Here is a 17,785-nt window from a genome sequence, read left to right as displayed (position 1 = left end):
TTGTGCCCACAAGGAGCTTTATAGGCCAATGGACTCTTTGAAGTGTTGCAAAATAGGACATAGTGCACTGCAACAGGACAGGGTAAACAAAGGAATGCTGTTGGTCTGCATAGCATAAGTAGAAATGTGTTTCAACTTACGGAAGCCATTTCTGGATTTTTCCTATTTCCCTTCATAATTTGGAATGACCAAGATTCTAGGATAGATAAGACCAGCAGTTCTGAGCCCAAACTTGCTGAATAGTAGGAGAATTTACTTCCACCCTTTCCCTGCTTTCTAGTTATGCATGTGCTTGTAGAACAAGAGTTGGGAATGCATGACACTCTAGATCACGGGTGTCAAACACAAGGCCCGTGGGCCAAATCCGGCCCGCCAGACCTCCTCATGTGGCCCGTGTAGCTGCCGCCGGCCGCCAGCCTTCACCTTTTATTCTCGCTTTTTTTTTTTGACACAATAAAGTTTACATGGTGCGGCTCCCTACTCGCCTCCCCCCGTCGCTCTTAAGGACGTGGCTGCTGCTTCAAATGTCCCCGCGTCTCTCAACTTGCGCCTTCGTGGTCGGGGGCCGAAGCGAGGCAGGCAGCTGGCTTCTCTCTCCCGCTCACTGCTCAAAAAGAGCAAGCGGAAGGTCAGGTCTCTCCGCGCTGCGGAGGGGGAGTCTTTCTCCTCGGAGAAACTTTTTTATTCCAGCCTTGGATCTTCTCCAGGGATGCTGGATCCCGGCGTGCAAACTCGCCCTGTGGGAGGCGTCCTCTTCTCCTCCGTGCTGGATTTCACCAGCCCGGGGCTTCCCTTCCTCTTCATTTCCCCTCCCACTCCATCTTTGCACAGCCAGCCTTTCCAGGACCGATGATGCCCATGATCAAGTTGTTCTTTGGGAATATGGGGTGGCTGGTGGGGGGGGGTGAGTGGGAGAGAGAGAGAGGCGCGCACACTCCAAACACCCTTAAAATAAATGTAAAGTGGGGGCAGCGATGATGATGGCCATGATGGGAGGGGGCTGTGTTCCCTGGCACCCCCTCCACTCCCCGCCCCCCACCACCGCCTTCCTCCTCCTCCTCTTGCAATTTTGTGGCAAGCCAAGCAAGGAAGGCGATCTGGAGCCCGGTTCTCTATCTCAGCTCCACAAGTTGGACTCCGCGCGTGCGCAGCGGCGCTGGGCGGTTCTCCCTGCCTTCCGGCACATGTCAGTCCCGCTGGCACATTACTGGGAGGAGATCGGACGCCGCTCCTTGCAGCCCTTCCATCACTCGGTCACACAATTGGGCGGCTCGCTCTCCGCCCTGCCAGCAGCTCCGTCTTGATCTCTCCCTCCCGCCTCGGGGAAGGAAAGGAAGAAGCTGGAAATCCAGTTGCAGGCAGCGCACTCGCACTCTTTCGCCTTTTGCGCTATGCAATGGCACCCCGAGATGGGGGGGGGCAGGGGAATTAGCCAAGGAAAATGAGAGTGCACAAGGCATGTTGATGCTTTCTTGTCAGAGCTCTCTCTCTCTCTCTCTCTCTCTCTCTCTCTCTCTCACACACACACACACACACACGCACACACACACACACACACACATTTTATTTACAGCCTCATGCCGTGTATGTTTACTCAGAAGCCAGCCTCACTTTCTTTGACAGGAGTTTCAAGTAAATGCACATAGGATTGCAGCAATCGTCTCATTAGGGCTCATTATTTGTAACAACTTTGTTTCCTAGTTCTGCTGGATCTCTCAGCGGCCTTTGATACAATCGACCATAACATCCTTCTGGACCGTCTACATTATTACAAAAAACAGTAATAATTGAATGCAGTTTCAATAATTTATGATAATAAAGAGTGGACACACAGTCCTACAGATCCAACCGGCCCTTTGAGGGTGACCAAACTGCTGATGCGGCCCCCGATGAATTTGAGTTTGACACCCCTGCTCTAGATGATCAACTCCAATGCCCATTAGCCCTAGCCAAGATAACCAATAGTCTGACATGATGGGAATTGTACTTCAGTAACATTTGGAGGTGTGAAGGTTAACCATCCCTGTTGCAAAGTATTGTAGATGCTAAAGAGTCTGTCAGTTCCACTTTATTTATTTGTTTTGGCTCTATTACAACAACTTTTGTCTGGTAGAGCTGATCAAACCTGAATCACTTGTGTGAGCCAATTGGTTTCAGAGTTAATGTGAAATGAGATTTTGTTTTTCTTGGGTCTGGAAATTAATTTCACCTGCAAGTTACCTCACAGAAAGATCTATGTGAAGAGAAACAAATATACTTTGGGATCTGAGGCATAGTCAAATCCAGTATATTATATACAGTGGTACCTTGGTTCTCAAAGTTAATCTGTTCCGGGAGTCTGTTCAACTTCCGAAACTGTTCGAAAACCAAGGCACAGCTTCTGGTTGGCTGCAGGAGCTTCCTGCTCTCAATCAGAAGCCACGTTCGGCTGCCGAAAAACATTCACAAACCAGAACACTTACTTCCGGGTTTGCGGTGTTCAGGAGCCAATTTTTTTGACAACTAAGCCATTTGAGAACCAAGGTACCACTGTATTATAGCTTGTATTAACCCTCATATAGCCCAGTCTTGTTATAATTGGCAACGACATTGCAAAAACCCTGAAGGTGAAAGAAACACAACAAGCTCTTGGTGAAAGCATATGATGAGCTTTCGGCTTTTCTTTTTTGGGATTCTCTGCTCTCTTTTCACATGCTTGCTATCTAGAGCAACAGTGAAACTTCTACCATCTGTAAAACAAATTGTAACTTTTAAAAGATTTATAGATGGTATGTTTCTTTTTCGGGAGTGTTTCAGAGTGCTCCATCTCCTTCTGCAGCCTTCGGATACGCTTATTCTTCTGCAGTCATCTTCTTTCTACAGTAAATTTCAAGCTGAGTACCCTAGGAGTTTCTGAGTGTTTGTTAAGTAGTGATTTATCAGATTCTTCCCATCTAGCTTTCCCCTGCTATAAAGTGAGCATTCAGTTCCCTAATAATTTTTTTTCTTTGCTTTGCTACTTTCCCCTCTAGCTTTTTTCTTTTAAGAAAGAAGAAAATACTGATAGGAAACAAATGGGTATGTATCCAAAAGCAATTTTATCCTTTCTGGGAAGTACAGGACTATCTTCAACATTTCCTATAGCTTGAACAAATGGGATTGGATCACAGTAAATGTTAGGGTTGTCAGCTTAATTCCTCCTTTTCCTATGGTTCCAGCACCACAGGGGATCTTTATAGAGTTAGCCTTGGTTTTTGCTTTGTTTTTCCAATTTGTGTGCCTCATTTTTTGGGAGGAGAAGCTAGCAAACATTACCTGATTTTATTTCCTTTTAATTTGTCTATTTTTACATGGCAGTAATTTTATGTCTGAACTAGTAATGATTCAATGCAGTTCACATTCAAATTTGAACCTGTCTAATTCATACTTGCCGAAATAGTCCGTGAACTGAATCACCACCAACCTTTAAAATCCCCATTTCTCTGAATTTTGCAGTGTAGTTCTTCAGCCAAGTAATGTGTAAAAAAAATGCATATACCATGATGAAGTGGGCATAAAAATGCATAATCTGGTGAAAATAATATTAAAAGGCATCATATTAGGGCAAATGGCTTTGCCAGAATATGTATATTAGGCAAAATTGCAGATATTGTGCATATTCAGACAAATTTGCTGATGAATTTTCATGAGGACTTAAAAATAAATAAATCTCAAACTGATGTGGAGAACTAAATTTAAGATTGTAAAAATGAGAAACTGCAATTGACAGATTTATCCCTCCCTAGTCAGAAGCAATGTACTTTAAGCATTGTGCTATTATTTTAAGAAGTATAAAATAATTCTACACAGTCTCCCAAAGATACAAATATTCTGTTTTCTAGTGTCAGATAAATCTTCTAGTTCAGCTCCCTGTTCACGTTTAATCTTTGTGTTTCAGATGAAACGACATGCAATTATGTCTGTTCCTTTGTAGATTTTAAAAACATTTCAGACATCGCCCATGATGTTAGGAAAGCAGAGTACTAATAGACAGGGAAATAGATAGCCATAAAATGGAGAAAAAAAGTCTTAACAGAAGGTTTATTTTTTTAAAAAAAGTATAGATGATTTTGTTGATATGGTTCTGAAAGTCAGAATCAGAAATATGCTAAAGGTTCAGTCAAGGTGAAAGTGGAGTACTTTGTTTTGCTATATATATAATTTTACACACACACACACGTATAATTTATTACCCACCCTTCACCCAAGGTGGGTTACAGTGATTGAGTCAAATACAAAATTGCAGTACAGGCGGCAACCATTTTGTGCCAGGGTTCCCTTCCTGGCTCCTGTGTGCATTGGCAGGGCATACATAAGCCTGCCTCATCCCTTTCCACCCCCCATTCTGTCCTCTTCCTGGTCCAAAAGGGCCTGTGCGTTTGGTGGCACCAGAATCCACAATAAATAGTAGCAGCATAAAAGCAGCAGCACATCATTACAGCATCACATAACAATACACTCCCCCATCCCCTAAAGCCTGAGGAATAAGTTACATCATTGCCTGCCAACAGAAGCTGAACAATTTTGGAGGGGTGGGCATTGCATAGCGTGAAGGCCACCACAGAGGAGGCCATCTCACATGCCCTAACTTAGCCATCTCAAAAGATGTGACCCAGCAGACATAAAGTCACAATAGCAAATATGATGTCAATCCAAACTGGGGAGGGGGTGGGGAACCTGATAACTTCCTGGTTATTCAGTGAAATAATCCTGAGAATCCTTCAGTATAGTACTGGAAAAGAAAAGCCAGCTTTCTACCATCCTTCACCACACATCTGATGGTAGGTTAACAAATAGAAAACAAAACCCTTTCTTTTTATTATGAGGCATATGCTAAGTTGTGAATGATCTACTAGATACACAAATGAGATTGATCAGAAGCTTTTTTTTATAATACAGTGGTACCTCGGGTTAAGTACTTAATTCGTTCTGGAGGTCCGTTCTTAACCTGAAACTGTTCTTAACCTGAAGCACCACTTTAGCTAATGAGGCCTCCCTCTGTCACCGCGCCGCTGGAGCACGATTTCTGTTCTCATCCTGAAGCAAAGTTCTTAACCCGAGGTACTATTTCTGGGTTGGCAGAGTCTGTAACCTGAAGCATATGTAACCCGAGGTACCACTGTACAATTCTTATAGTTCTGTCTCCCCACAGCCATACCTTGTCAGTACGACTTGTAAGTATATAATTTAATTAAGCCCTTTTTTAGAGTATAGGCTATTTATCATAGCTTGAGGAACATGCATTTTATCCAGGAATAATTATTCAGTGCAAAACTGGCCTTTAATAGTTCCGGATTGTTAGTAGCATCTAGGAAGATTATATAGGCAGCAAAGGTTTATATGGAAATCTAAGCACTCTTTTTTGTCTTCTTTTTTCATGGCAAACAATCTACCCATAGAGATCAGGAGGGATGCACACTTAAACATTCAGCTTGCTATCTTGGTTATGGATCCAATCATTTCTGACTTTGCATTTACAGTGGTGCCCCGCAAGACGAATGCCTCGCTAAACGAAAAACCCGCAAGACGAAAGGGTTTTCCGATTTTTTAGCGGCTTCGCAAGACGAATTTCCCTATGGGCTTGCTTCGCAAGACGAAAGCCCATAGGGAAATCTCCGGAGACAGCGGGGAAGCGCAGCGCGCCTTCTCCTCTGTTCCCGGACCTGTCCTAAGGCTTGCGGTGGGAGGTCCGGGAACAGAGGACAAGGCGCGAAGGGCTTCTCCTCTGTTCCCGGGGCTTGCGGTGGGAGGAGGGTTTTTCCTCCCCACCGCCAACATTCAGAACAGCATTCTGAATGTTGGCGGTGGGGAGGAAAGCCCTCCTCCCACCGCAAGCCTTCAGGACAGGTCCGGGAACAGAGGGGAAGGTGCGCAGCGCTTCTCCTCTGTTCCCGGACCTGTCTTGAAGACTTGCGGTGGGAGGAAGGTTTTCCTCCCCACCGCCAACATTCAGAAGGCTGTTCCGAAGGCTGGCGGTGGGAAGAAAAGCCCTTCTCCCCCGCCAGCCTTCAGAAGAGTTCCCGCCTAGGCTGCGGATAGCAGCCTGCTGCCCCGCGCGAGGGGCGCTCTTAAGCAGAGCGCCCCTCGCGCGGGGCAGACATTCGCCGCTTGGGGAGCCCTGCAGGGGAAGTCCTTCAGGGCTCCCCAAGCTGCAAATGTCTGCCCCGCGCGAGGAGCGCTCTGCTTAAGAGCGCCCCTCGCGCGGGGCAGCAGGCTGCTATCCGCAGCTTGGAGAGCCCTCTGGACCTCTTCTGAAGGCGGGCGGGGGGCAAAAGTCTTTGTCCCCCCTGCCTGCCTTCCGGGGGGCTTTTAAATCGCCCCGGGACAGCGGAGAATTCATCCGCTGTCCCGGGGCGATTTTAAAATGCTGGCGGGCATTTTAAATCCCGCTGTCCCGGGAAGGCAGGCGGGGGGAAGCAAAGACTTTCGCCCCCCCCCCGCCGGCCTTCAGAAGAGGTCGGGGGACAGACTGTCCCCGGACCTGGTCTGAAGGCGGTTTCCATAGGAACGCATTGATTGATTTTCAATGCATTCCTATGGGAAACCGTGCTTCGCAAGACGAAAAACTCGCAAGACGAAAAGACTTGCGGAACGAATTAATTTCGTCTTGCAAGGCACCACTGTAGTATTTTTCACAGGCAAGCTTAGGTGAGATGGGTAGGATCTCTTGTGACATATTAATATAAGCATGTGATACCTAATGGAATAGTGAAGCCTATTAGGCTGTCATCGTGTTGTGTTATGTGTGAAGGCATATACAAATTTTTAAAAGTAAAGTAGCTTTTAGCAATGTATAATTCTGCTACTCTTCTCTGAAGGCAATTTTTTTAACTCCCAAATTTGGTTATGTGTTTTGGATTAATTCTTGAATAAAATAAATCCTCTAAACATGATCAAACCTGGATGCTGAAACAAGTGCCTTTTCTTAGGAAATAGTTTCTTTACATTCAAAAGAGTTGATAATTTTTTCACTAAGGGTCATGACCCCTTTCTTCAGTTGTGGGTGCATCACATTTTCCCATCATTTATATGTTGCTGGAGAACTAAATTTACCCCTCCACACACCCCAAACGTGTATTCCAGGTGTGAATTCTGTGTGGAATGTGTCAAGATGCTTTGGGATTACACTTGTTAGTGTCAGAAAAATGATGTAACGTATCATACTTATAACACATTTATTCTCAAGGCATTTGAGAAACTTATTAAGTCAACTATTATGGGCATAAGGAGACATACTTACATATTTATGTGATTCCCGCCCCCTCTCCCAATGAAGCACAAGGATCAATCTTTGGAAGAGAAGGAACAAAAGAATTTGAAGATTCTCCCCACCCCTACCCCCACCCCAAAAATGTTTTAAGCATTTAGAATTAGGAAAAGAACAGGAGGAAAAGGTACTGTTAGTGAATTGTGAAGGGCTGAAAAGTGTTTCTGGTGCTTAAAAAAAAATGGAAGTGAAGTCAGATTAGAATGGACAATGTTGAATCTTAAAGGAAAGAGGCCCTAACTTAATTCTCCCAGGTGCTGTGTGGGAACATTTGAAATTCTTCATCATCATCTCCAAGGGACTACTGAGCATATGGCTCTCCACATGGGGTCCTTCACATTAAGTTTGAGGTGCTAATTTTTTAGATTATATAACTTTAAACATTAAAATTCATTTTGCTCTCTTATGTAACTACACCTCCTTATATGTGCTATATTTAATTAAAAATTAAAAATAAATTGGTGCCCACTAAACCTGGTGGGGCTGCTAGAATGTCATGGTGTGGCTAATGAGGTCACAGGGCATGGCCAGGTTCTGGTTTTCTGCCATACTTCTCCCCTTGGAAACATACCGGAGACACTTAAGCACTGCAGTTTTGCAAATAGTAACTTCCTCAGCTGAAAAAATTCTTTGGTTCCAAAGGGGACCTTGCTGTCACAGTTGCTTCTCTGATTTGCGAATAGACGTGTTGCCTCCATCTGTTCTGTTTTCCCCCTCTGTCCTTCTTCTTTGCAAAGAAACAGTGGACATTTAAACATTGCAGTTTTATTAATACTTAGCACTTAACAGAGATTTAGTCTTATGCTCACTCTCATGAGTATACATGCAGTTATGTCATAATTCCTCAGTAGTGAACGGAAACTTATATCTCTGCTCATTTGGTAATGCTCCCTCAATCCTGTTTTAAACACACACACACACACAAACACGAGAGAGAGAGAGAGAGAGAGAGAGAGAGAGAGAGAGAGAGAAAGTTGCTGGAAACTCACAATTTGTAGGCAGTAGAAAAGATGTTAGACATTTTATCTGAATAAAATATATGAACCACCAGTGCTTGGAATGTTCATTTTAGAAAAGGAACAAAATAGTTCACTTCCAATTCATGCAATGCACTTTTCCATTCATAATAATTGTTGCCTGCCACTCAGCTGTTAAAGGTTGCACTCCCCCAATGCCAAGCCTAAACCATGCCAAGAACTCAAGTTAAAAATAAAAAAGAACAGAAAACATATATCTTAAATGAACACCTGCAGTTGTATTAATGTAATGGTTAAGAGTGTTTTACTAGGACCTGGAAGAGTAGGGTTCAATTCTATGCCCACTTAATTGAATACAATGGGACTTACTTCCAAGTAAGGTATAAATAAAATCATCATCATCATCATTAAAATGAATAGGATTATGTTAGTAACTGAAGCTAACCCATGCCTCTTCAGTATAGTTTACCACTACATATACAAGAGTATATCACTCCAGTAAAAATTAGGTTCAGGAATATTACATTTTTAAGTTAAAATATTAGAAAAATGATTCTTCCCCCCCTCCCACACACACACCATAGGATCAGTTCTAAATATTATAGCAGCAAGTTCCACAAGCTTCTCCAGTACTCTGCTGCGGGCACTCAGACATTCACACAAAGTATCTTAAGGTTTTATAAAAGCAGGGATTTGTTTAGCTCAGAATTCCTCTCCCTTTTGACTATCCAATCAATACACCATTCCACCTCCCTGCTCAAAGTGAGATTGCAGCTGGAAGTGTGGGAACAAGTGTGCTCTGCTAATGCAGTAGTCTGGGGCTGAGAAACAAGATGAACATCTAGTGTTCTTCAAAGTACTGATAATATTTTTTGTTCTATTTGAAGCAATTATGATAAGTTATTGCTCTTATTTCTGATGGGAGTTAGTGCTCTTGCATATGCCCGTATCATATTTTCAAATACATTAAACATAAATAAATAAACGAGGCCCAGCCCAGCTCACGGAAAAACTTTTTTTTGTAGACACTTCTATCCCTCAACCATAAAAAGGCTCAGCTCAGCCCATGAAGAAACAAGATTCTCTCCTTCCCCCTTTATGATGTCAGCCAAATCTCTCCTCTCCTCTCCCTGCCCCCCTAGCATTAAAAAAGGTCCAGTACCACCCCTGAATTAAAACCGAACATGCTTTTGGAGTCATTTGCCACTATTCCTTTCACTGAAATGCTTATATATCTCTATGTCTATATCTGGCAGTGATGAAACTGGAAGCTGAACAGTGAACTCGTTGGATAGCCATGCCGGGATGGGGGAGATTGTGCTTCCTGGTGCTTTCTCCTGGTGCTTGCAAAAGGAGGGCAAAGTACCTCCACCTCGGAGAAGAACCATTAGCAGCTTGCAAATGGATGCATCTATTTGGCTCAGGTTGATCTGATTGCTTGGAGAGGCTCTTCAGAGTCCTGCTCTAGTGCTGTAAAACTTTCAGTGCATTTCTGAGGGAATCCTGACCTGCTAGAGTTTATTCAAAGGGAAATGAAATAAAAAAAAAATAGAAGTTCAGAGGGGTCCTCTACCCTCTGTAAGCCACCCATACTGGAATTGATTATTTCAAAAACTTGTTGTTTTACCCATGGAGACAGGGTTGAAACCTTAGGGATGATTATCATCACCAGAGTTGATTGGCCAGCACAAGAGATGATCAGGAACAGGTCTCTAAATATGAAGGAATGTATTGCAAATGAATGAAAGGAGCATAGAAAGAGCCATTCTATAGCTTTATGGGGATTGGGTTTTAGTGTGGGGGGTGCCACACCTGCACTAAGTAATGGTTTTCCACTGTTTCTTACCATTAAGGTGTTGTTAATTGACCAAATTACAAAGCAAGGAAAACTGGTGCATTTATATTTACTCTTCTCATAAGTTTTCTGTAGAATAGAGAAAGTATTGAGAGGAGGAGGAATGTGTCCCTTGAGACGGAAGTACCTAAAACATACAATGCCTGTTTGGTTTTAAAAGAAACTGAATTTAAAACTTCTTCTCTTTGAAGTTACATTTTTTTGTCTTATAACATCTTCTCTGTGAAGTTTACATATATTAGGTTGCATCTAATGTCAAAATGTTTTTTGCCAGCAAGAGAATGCATAAGCAGCAAATTTATGCGCAGCAAATTGTACAATCTGTTGTGCATGAAGTTTCTGCTAGCACAGCTGTGGAGTCCAATTCCTCCATTGCCTAAGATTAAAACCCACCTGTCTGCTACCATAAGAGCCCTTGCCCTACAGGACAGAAAACTTTGGATACAGCCTTTTAAAAATTGAGATGGCAAAGCTGTGTGTGGAATGCATTTGCTTAAATTTAAACAAGTGAATAATTTACTGCATCAAACACGAAATGGGTTGGAAAAAAAGAACCCTGCTACAACAGTAGACAACTAAAGAAGTAAAACCAGTCTAGATTTCTTGGAAAGCTGCAGAAGAAATAAGGTCAGAATATTTAATTATAACCCAATCAACCTTTCGTGAGCAGCGTGTCAGTTTTACTTTTGAGAACCAAATGAAACATTTCTTTGTTTCTCAAGCACAGGCTTTTAAGACAGGAGGTGTTCTATCATTGTATTAAGAGGATAAAAATGGATTGTTTGATCTTCTGAATTTTAATGTGTTGAAAAGATTATTGGGAAGAAAATTGCATTCTCTGAAGTGGCAGAAATATTATTCAGATAACATTAATTACATGATAGTTCCCCCCCTTTAATAATGGGTGTATATTCCAGTTTGGGTTTGTAACAAACAGAGTGGCTTTAAAGACTTGAGAAATTTATTTTTCTTTTAAAAAAATCATTACCATGAGTATAGCACTTAAACTTGCATGAATTCTTTAATTATTGTGGTGGTTATGGTCCATTGTGCATTATGTTGTGTGTGTTTGTTTTTTCTGATGTGCTGTGGGTATTAAACATAAGATCCTCACATACTGCAAAAAATTTAAAAGACATGATATGAAAGGAAGTTTATCTCCTATCATTAAGCTGTGTGCCTCAAGTGCATATTTTGTGAGAGTGTTTTGTCCTCAAAAGCACAAATAATAATATGGCACCACAGTAGTAATTTATCAAAACATGGCAAAAAAAGGAAAGAACAAAGGAGTCTATATTGAACACCTTGATCTCAAACATATTTAGCTTGGAAATCCCATTTTATTTCAGTGAAACTTGCTTCCAAGTGTCTTGTGTCTACCTCAAGGCAACAATAAAGAAAAACGAGTTGACATTTTTGCATGTTTTAGCCACAATTTGACAAACAAGTTTTCAGACCAGAAGCCATCAGTGGTGTAAATGTCACACATTATGTGGTCAGTACCATTTCCCAGAATCTGTGATTTGCCTCTTTGTAACTTCCAGACAGCCTTCTCCAATTGAGTGAACTGTGATTCTACTGGCATTATCAATTCAGGGATTGATGACGATTTAAGGGTGTGTGGTAGTGGGGGCATTGTAGACAGTGAGGTTGGAGGAAAATGAAATGCAGAAAAGCACAGAAAGTGATAATTGTATAATTGGCAAGTTACTGAATAGTTGTTGATATACCAGGCACGAAGGGATCGGTAAGCCAATGAACACACGCCATGTTCTAAGCAATCAATCAAATAAACAAAAACCCACCATTGACTCAGTTCAGTCCTCAAGTGATAGCACTGAACTTCTTCAGGTATTATAATTCAGGGGTTTCATGTTGCAGTCTCACTTGAAGTTTCTTTGCTCTAGGATGTCAACTCCAAAGTCAATTCAAATGCTCCTACAGTGGCATTTTGCCATTTCTCATATTGGTCCATTTATTATTTTGCATATTGATTGCTAATGGGACTTCTAGCCACCAGACTCTATTGCTTTGTATTCACCCACCATTACTTCAGCTTTGAGGGGAACATCATCAGGTCAATAGACACAGCAATAGGCACTCACGTAATTCAACAGTAGGCCAACATATTCATGGTTCACTGTTAACCGTGTGGCTTATCCTCAGACCATGTTACCCAGTTCAGCCACGTTCATCTGATAATGGGGTTTGTATTCCACACAAGCTTGACACCATTATAAATGTGTTAGCTTTCGCTGTGCCCGCAAGACTGTTATTTTATTTTATTAAGTGAAATCCTGCTCATTTAGAGGTTTAATTTAATAACAATTCCGCTAGGCTTCAAGGTGCTATTTTACTAGTCTTGTGAAATCATATTAACACATTTATTTAACAGTTTACCTTCCATTATCATTATCGGAAAGCCTTTGTACAAAGTTTTTAGTAGTGTTACACTGTAATAACTTGCTAATTATTATATTGCAATGCCTCCCTTTTTATGTGTGTGTCAACATGCCTAAGAACTACACGATGTGCTATTTATTGGGGGTCTAAGTGATACCGAGTCCTTTACTGTGATTTGATTTGATTTGTTTTGTTTTTGCAAGACTTACTGTCACCATATAATGTTACTGTGCAAATTAATTAATGAAGGAAAGGGTACTTCATCACTGGTATTTTTTCTTCTCCTTGTAATGCCTCCTGTATTTATATACTGCAATTGCACTGTGACAACTTTCTTTCTCTATTTTCTATTTAACTTTTCTTATTTTTTTCTGTTTCTTTTGCAGCAAATTTGCTGGATAGAGTTTCTGCTCGCTGCTTGTTAAATATGTTCTTTTTTTCTGTCAATTACCACAGGTTTAGTCCCTATGAGTGGTATAACCCACACCCTTGCAACCCCGACTCAGACGTGGTGGAAAACAATTTTACCTTGCTAAATAGTTTCTGGTTTGGAGTTGGAGCTCTCATGCAGCAAGGTATACGATTCAGCCTGCTCTTTCCCCTGGGTGCCATGTCCCACTTTTTGCTGGGGGTGACAGTTCTCTCTTTTTCTGGCACAAATTGCTTGCATGGGTGCCTCTGTGCATGTAACCATAAACCAGCTTTTAACATTAATACACCTAGGCATTCTTGAATCCCACTTTCTGAAAAAGTGTACCCAGCAAAATAGGATAAATCCAAACCTCAATATTCTCAGGACACTTCCCTCTAACCTGGATATAGGTACATCTCACTGCCATTAATTGATGCACTAGTCTGTATTTTTCAAACAGTGACATTTTTGCAAAGCAAGAGCTGAAAGCATGATTACCTCTTTACTATTGTCTACTTTGAATGTAGACCTTCATTTTCCGTATTCAGCTCTGAAATGAGATGCCATTTATTGCATGGTTAATAAATGCCATCCCAGTTTGCAATAATTCTTGCAACCATGTTCTGTTTGAGATTCCTTAAATGCAAATTAATAAAGGCAAGGCAAACGTTGACGACGTAGCACATGCTGTACGGTCTGTGCAAAGAAATGCATTTTAAAAGATGGATGCTAAAATTATAGGGATGCTCATCTGAGAACAGATAATTATACATCAACAAGGTATTTATTTATTTTGGTTATACAGTGCACTCCTCTTGTGCCTATTTTGTTTAATTTACAAGAGGGCAATATAAGCGGTAGTCCTAAACAATATAATCTATAGTAAATTGTTAGGGTTAATTGCTAGACTCCCCTCTCCCCCAGTGTAATACGACATATATAAAAGGAGGGCAGTATAATGTTTGCCATCTAATTAACATTACTTATTTTAAAATTCATTGTTCTTCATGCTATCATTGCTTGCCTTTAGTAGACTACACCCACATTTCCATGGAATACCAAAAACATTTGTCCCCTTCTTGAGCGTATTTTTCAACAGATATTATAAGAGAAGTTGACAGTTGCAGGAGAGTATATGTACACATTTAGGTGCTAGAACCAGCATTTAATTTCGGCAACCAAAAGTACAGAAGGTGGACATGTGTATTTGGGTATCTTGTGCAGGTGGGGGGGCATTTATTTTGTTTTCATTTTAAATGACAGCATTTCCTTTTGGAAAAGTAATTAATGTACTTGACAGAATGTCTTAGGAGACATGTAGGAGTTAGGGCATATTGATATAACTGCCCTGGAGCAGGAAGTTAGAACAACTTTAATTAAACCTCTACCACGCTTGTAAACTGCTCTGGATTCTTGTTGTTTTTGAAGTTACTGATACGTGGAGACCTACAATAAATATAATCTAGCAGTGGGCACAATCCAGTCAGAGAGACGCAATTGTAATTTCCATTTATTTCAACAGAAAAGAGTTAAATACACTCTTTCATTCAAATTATAAATGTTTAACTCTGGCTGGATCTGACATGTCCAGTGTGTTCTTTGCAGTCTGAACATTTTATTTTTAAACATCCTTTCGTATGAGTAATACAAAATGCATCAGCATTTTAAAAGACAGAAACGACAATCAGATCATGATTTAGAAAAGCACTTGACAAATAGATAAGCCAAATATATTGCATAGTGGTAAATCTCATGCCATACTCCTGTAAATTAATAATAGCCTAAATAGAAATAAAATAAATATATTTTATGAAACATAGGAGTATCTACAAACCACACCACAAGAAGAGGACTAGGTTGAGTGGAAAGGAGTCCTGCACATGCCCAATATCCACTTAATTTCATTCCTGGAATGTAGGTGGTTTCATCTAAAGAGAACTGATCACAATTTTTGCTGTGGAGGTAGCAAGACATACAGGTTTGTAATCTGCAAGAAAAGGCAAACATACAGTGAAGGACCAAACAAACCATGAACAATGGGGCATTCATAAGAAATGTTCATGAGTCCCAAAGGTCCATTAGAACATAGTCTTCCTCTTCCTATAATTATTTTCTTGCCTCTGAAAAAGATTAGTGCAAAGAACCTTCATTTGTTTGTTTCAGACATAATGTCAAACCATAGCTTGGTGCAAGGTAAACTATCTTGTGCTCATTCACTTACTTCTCCCTGCCTTCTCCCCTCACAGTCTCTGATTTCATTACTCACTTTCCATTTAGTGGCAAATTAGCATTTAGTTACATTTGAATTGAACCAGGGGGAGAAAAACAGACACGAGCAAGACACTTCATGCTTTATAGCCCCATTTTTATAGGCTAGTGAATTTCTGGCACTACTGGGGGTCCAATCTCATGGGAGGCAGCCATTTCCCTCAGCAGGAAACAGGAAGTCTCCTTAAGACATAGTCTTGCATTGTATTGGGTCTAGTGTGGGAGAGGCATATAAATTATCCTACCTACCTGGTCTAAGTGTCAGGGGTCCCCTTTACTCTTTACCTGGTCTAAGCCGATGGGGTAGTTCAGATAATAACCTCAAATGAAAAGTTCCCCGACAAGGTGTAATAATTTTTGAAACACACTAATATCTGCATCATTGACACCCCCCTCCCCAAACACATTTCCATGAATGCTGGAGGCTACATGATAGAGGAATCTCATTCATTCCTTGCCCACACCTCTCTGCTCCCAGGAAATTGTGGGATATAGTGCTGGACATGACGTTACCTTGGGTACATGACAGTCAGCCCCTAACCAGGCTCTGTTTCACAGGCTTTGGTGGCACTCTCTCTTAATCCTTGGGTAAGATATGAACTTGTGGTAATTGGGGCAACTATGGCAAACATTTCTACTGTTCTTTTCTTTCAAGTCTTGTTTGACTTTCCTAAGTGTCAATTTTTTTGAGAAAGCAGTAAAAGCTGTTTGGCAGTATTAGCATTTTAGTGTCTTTTAAGTGTCTGACTGACAGGGCCTAGGAGCGACTACATCAGAAAGGTACTTTTCTACTTTTTCCCTTGCAGAATTCTAGGCAAAGTCTGGCGCTGGAGTTGGCTGTCATGTCCAAGTCTGTCAGAGCTTTTTTTGTTTGAAACAGCAAGGGTAAGATGAACTGCAGGGTAAGATGGGCTGTTTTGGATTGAATAGTCCAGTTATGATACCACTTCTTTTTCCTTTTTCTTTCCCCCCTTTCCTTTCTTTTCTTTTTCTGTTCTGTAATTGATGTTGAGTTTGGCATAAGCTCCATTCATCGGAAGATGTGTTACCTTTCTGGACCAGTTCCTTAATTGATGCAAAATAAACAGTATAATTAATCAGGAATAAAATAGTCCATCTTGCCTTCATTCCATTTTACCCAAGTAAAACAAAAATGAAAAAAAAAATCCTTGCCAACTGATTAAAATTTCTAATCCTTTATCATAATGACACTATGGATATATTTCTTTTGAAACACGTTGTTGCATATATGCCTTGCAACATTCTTTTGCATATTGTGGAACAAATGTATATGTATATATATATATTTGCCTTGCCAATATTAGTTAATTAAAATATTCCGTTTTCCATTTTTAAGAATTTCATGCATGCCAACTTACAATTTTATATTTTTGCAAATTAAGAAAAAAATATTACGGCTTCTAATGATGAAGCACAAAAGGAGGCTATGTGCCTCCTATACTATTATTAGGCTCTAAATTAGCACTAATCATTATGTACATTACAAATTAATATCTAAAGCCCCCCTCTGTTTTTAGTGCCATGATCAGGCAACTCCAGCAATGCACTTATAGTCTGTCTTCATATAATATAGGTGTAAGAATAATAGTTCTACTGCTCTCTAGTAAATGAAATGTGTAGCTTGACCACCCCATTTATCTTAAGCTGTGGGGCTAACTATAGAGATGGGAGATGTTTCATTTTACCATTGGCTTGCTACATATAGATTCATTATGGTGACTTTTCTTTTTTAAGGTGGCAACATTTTCAGGTTTGTAGCATCCTCTTTGTATCAGAGTTTCTCTGATACATTTTTCCTGATTCCTTGGGGCAACAGCTTATTTGTTACAGAAGTCAAAACATTTTATGAGCTGCCAGATTAGTGGTTCATAAATGCTTTGAAGAGCTGCTGCAAGATTTTACTGGGAGGCTCAGGATTGCTGTTTGTTTTTAGTTCTCTTTTAACAGCTTAAGTGTCTTCTCTTTCTCATTTTATTTTTTCATTGTCACTTGATTTAAAGCTCATTAAAAATAATAATCTGGTTATGCACTAGATCACGGCCAAATATTGATTTGGACCTCCTATTGCTATATTTTTGGGTCCCATAAATGCTTGATTTGCCTAAAGCTTTTTTACCCTTCCCTTTTTGAGTGGAATTTGGTTTTATTTTCAGTTTCAGTTCTGCGTCTGTATAAGCAAAATGTATGCCTGTCACTTTATTTATTTTTGCTCAGTGATTCCATTCTCACCCATGTGACGAAAGCAAACAAACTCAAAAGAACTGAATTCTAACAATGAGAAACACAATGTTTATGCACTGGATTCATCTTTCCCCCCCTGATTTTCGTTAGGTTCCGAGCTCATGCCCAAAGCCCTCTCCACCAGGATAGTGGGAGGCATTTGGTGGTTTTTCACACTTATCATCATTTCCTCGTATACCGCTAATCTAGCCGCCTTTCTGACAGTGGAGCGCATGGAGTCCCCTATCGATTCAGCAGATGATTTAGCGAAACAAACAAAGATCGAATATGGAGCAGTTGAAGATGGAGCAACGATGACCTTTTTCAAGGTAGGCCCTTTGCCA

At 40.8% G+C, this 17,785-nt stretch overlaps 1 protein-coding gene across 4 annotated transcripts in view; it reads left to right on the top strand.

Annotated features, from left to right (window-relative positions):
• GRIK2 (glutamate ionotropic receptor kainate type subunit 2) overlaps positions 1–17,785 on the top strand; it is a 455,416-nt gene that overhangs the window by 336,740 nt on the left and 100,891 nt on the right. For 3 of the 4 annotated variants that reach the window (XM_079971607.1, XM_079971606.1, XM_079971608.1), the window contains exons 13-14: positions 12,977–13,095; positions 17,553–17,770. In XM_079971607.1, the coding sequence (XP_079827733.1) occupies positions 12,977–13,095; positions 17,553–17,770 (337 nt within the window). Of the gene's footprint in view, positions 1–12,976; positions 13,096–17,552; positions 17,771–17,785 lie in introns of those variants that run through there. The other variant, XM_079971609.1, reaches the window with a different exon arrangement.

This window comes from Podarcis cretensis (genome assembly GCF_951804945.1).
Source record: "Podarcis cretensis genome assembly, chromosome: 3".
Lineage (NCBI taxonomy): Eukaryota > Metazoa > Chordata > Lepidosauria > Squamata > Lacertidae > Podarcis > Podarcis cretensis.
This window is presented reverse-complemented; position numbering and strand designations above follow the sequence as displayed.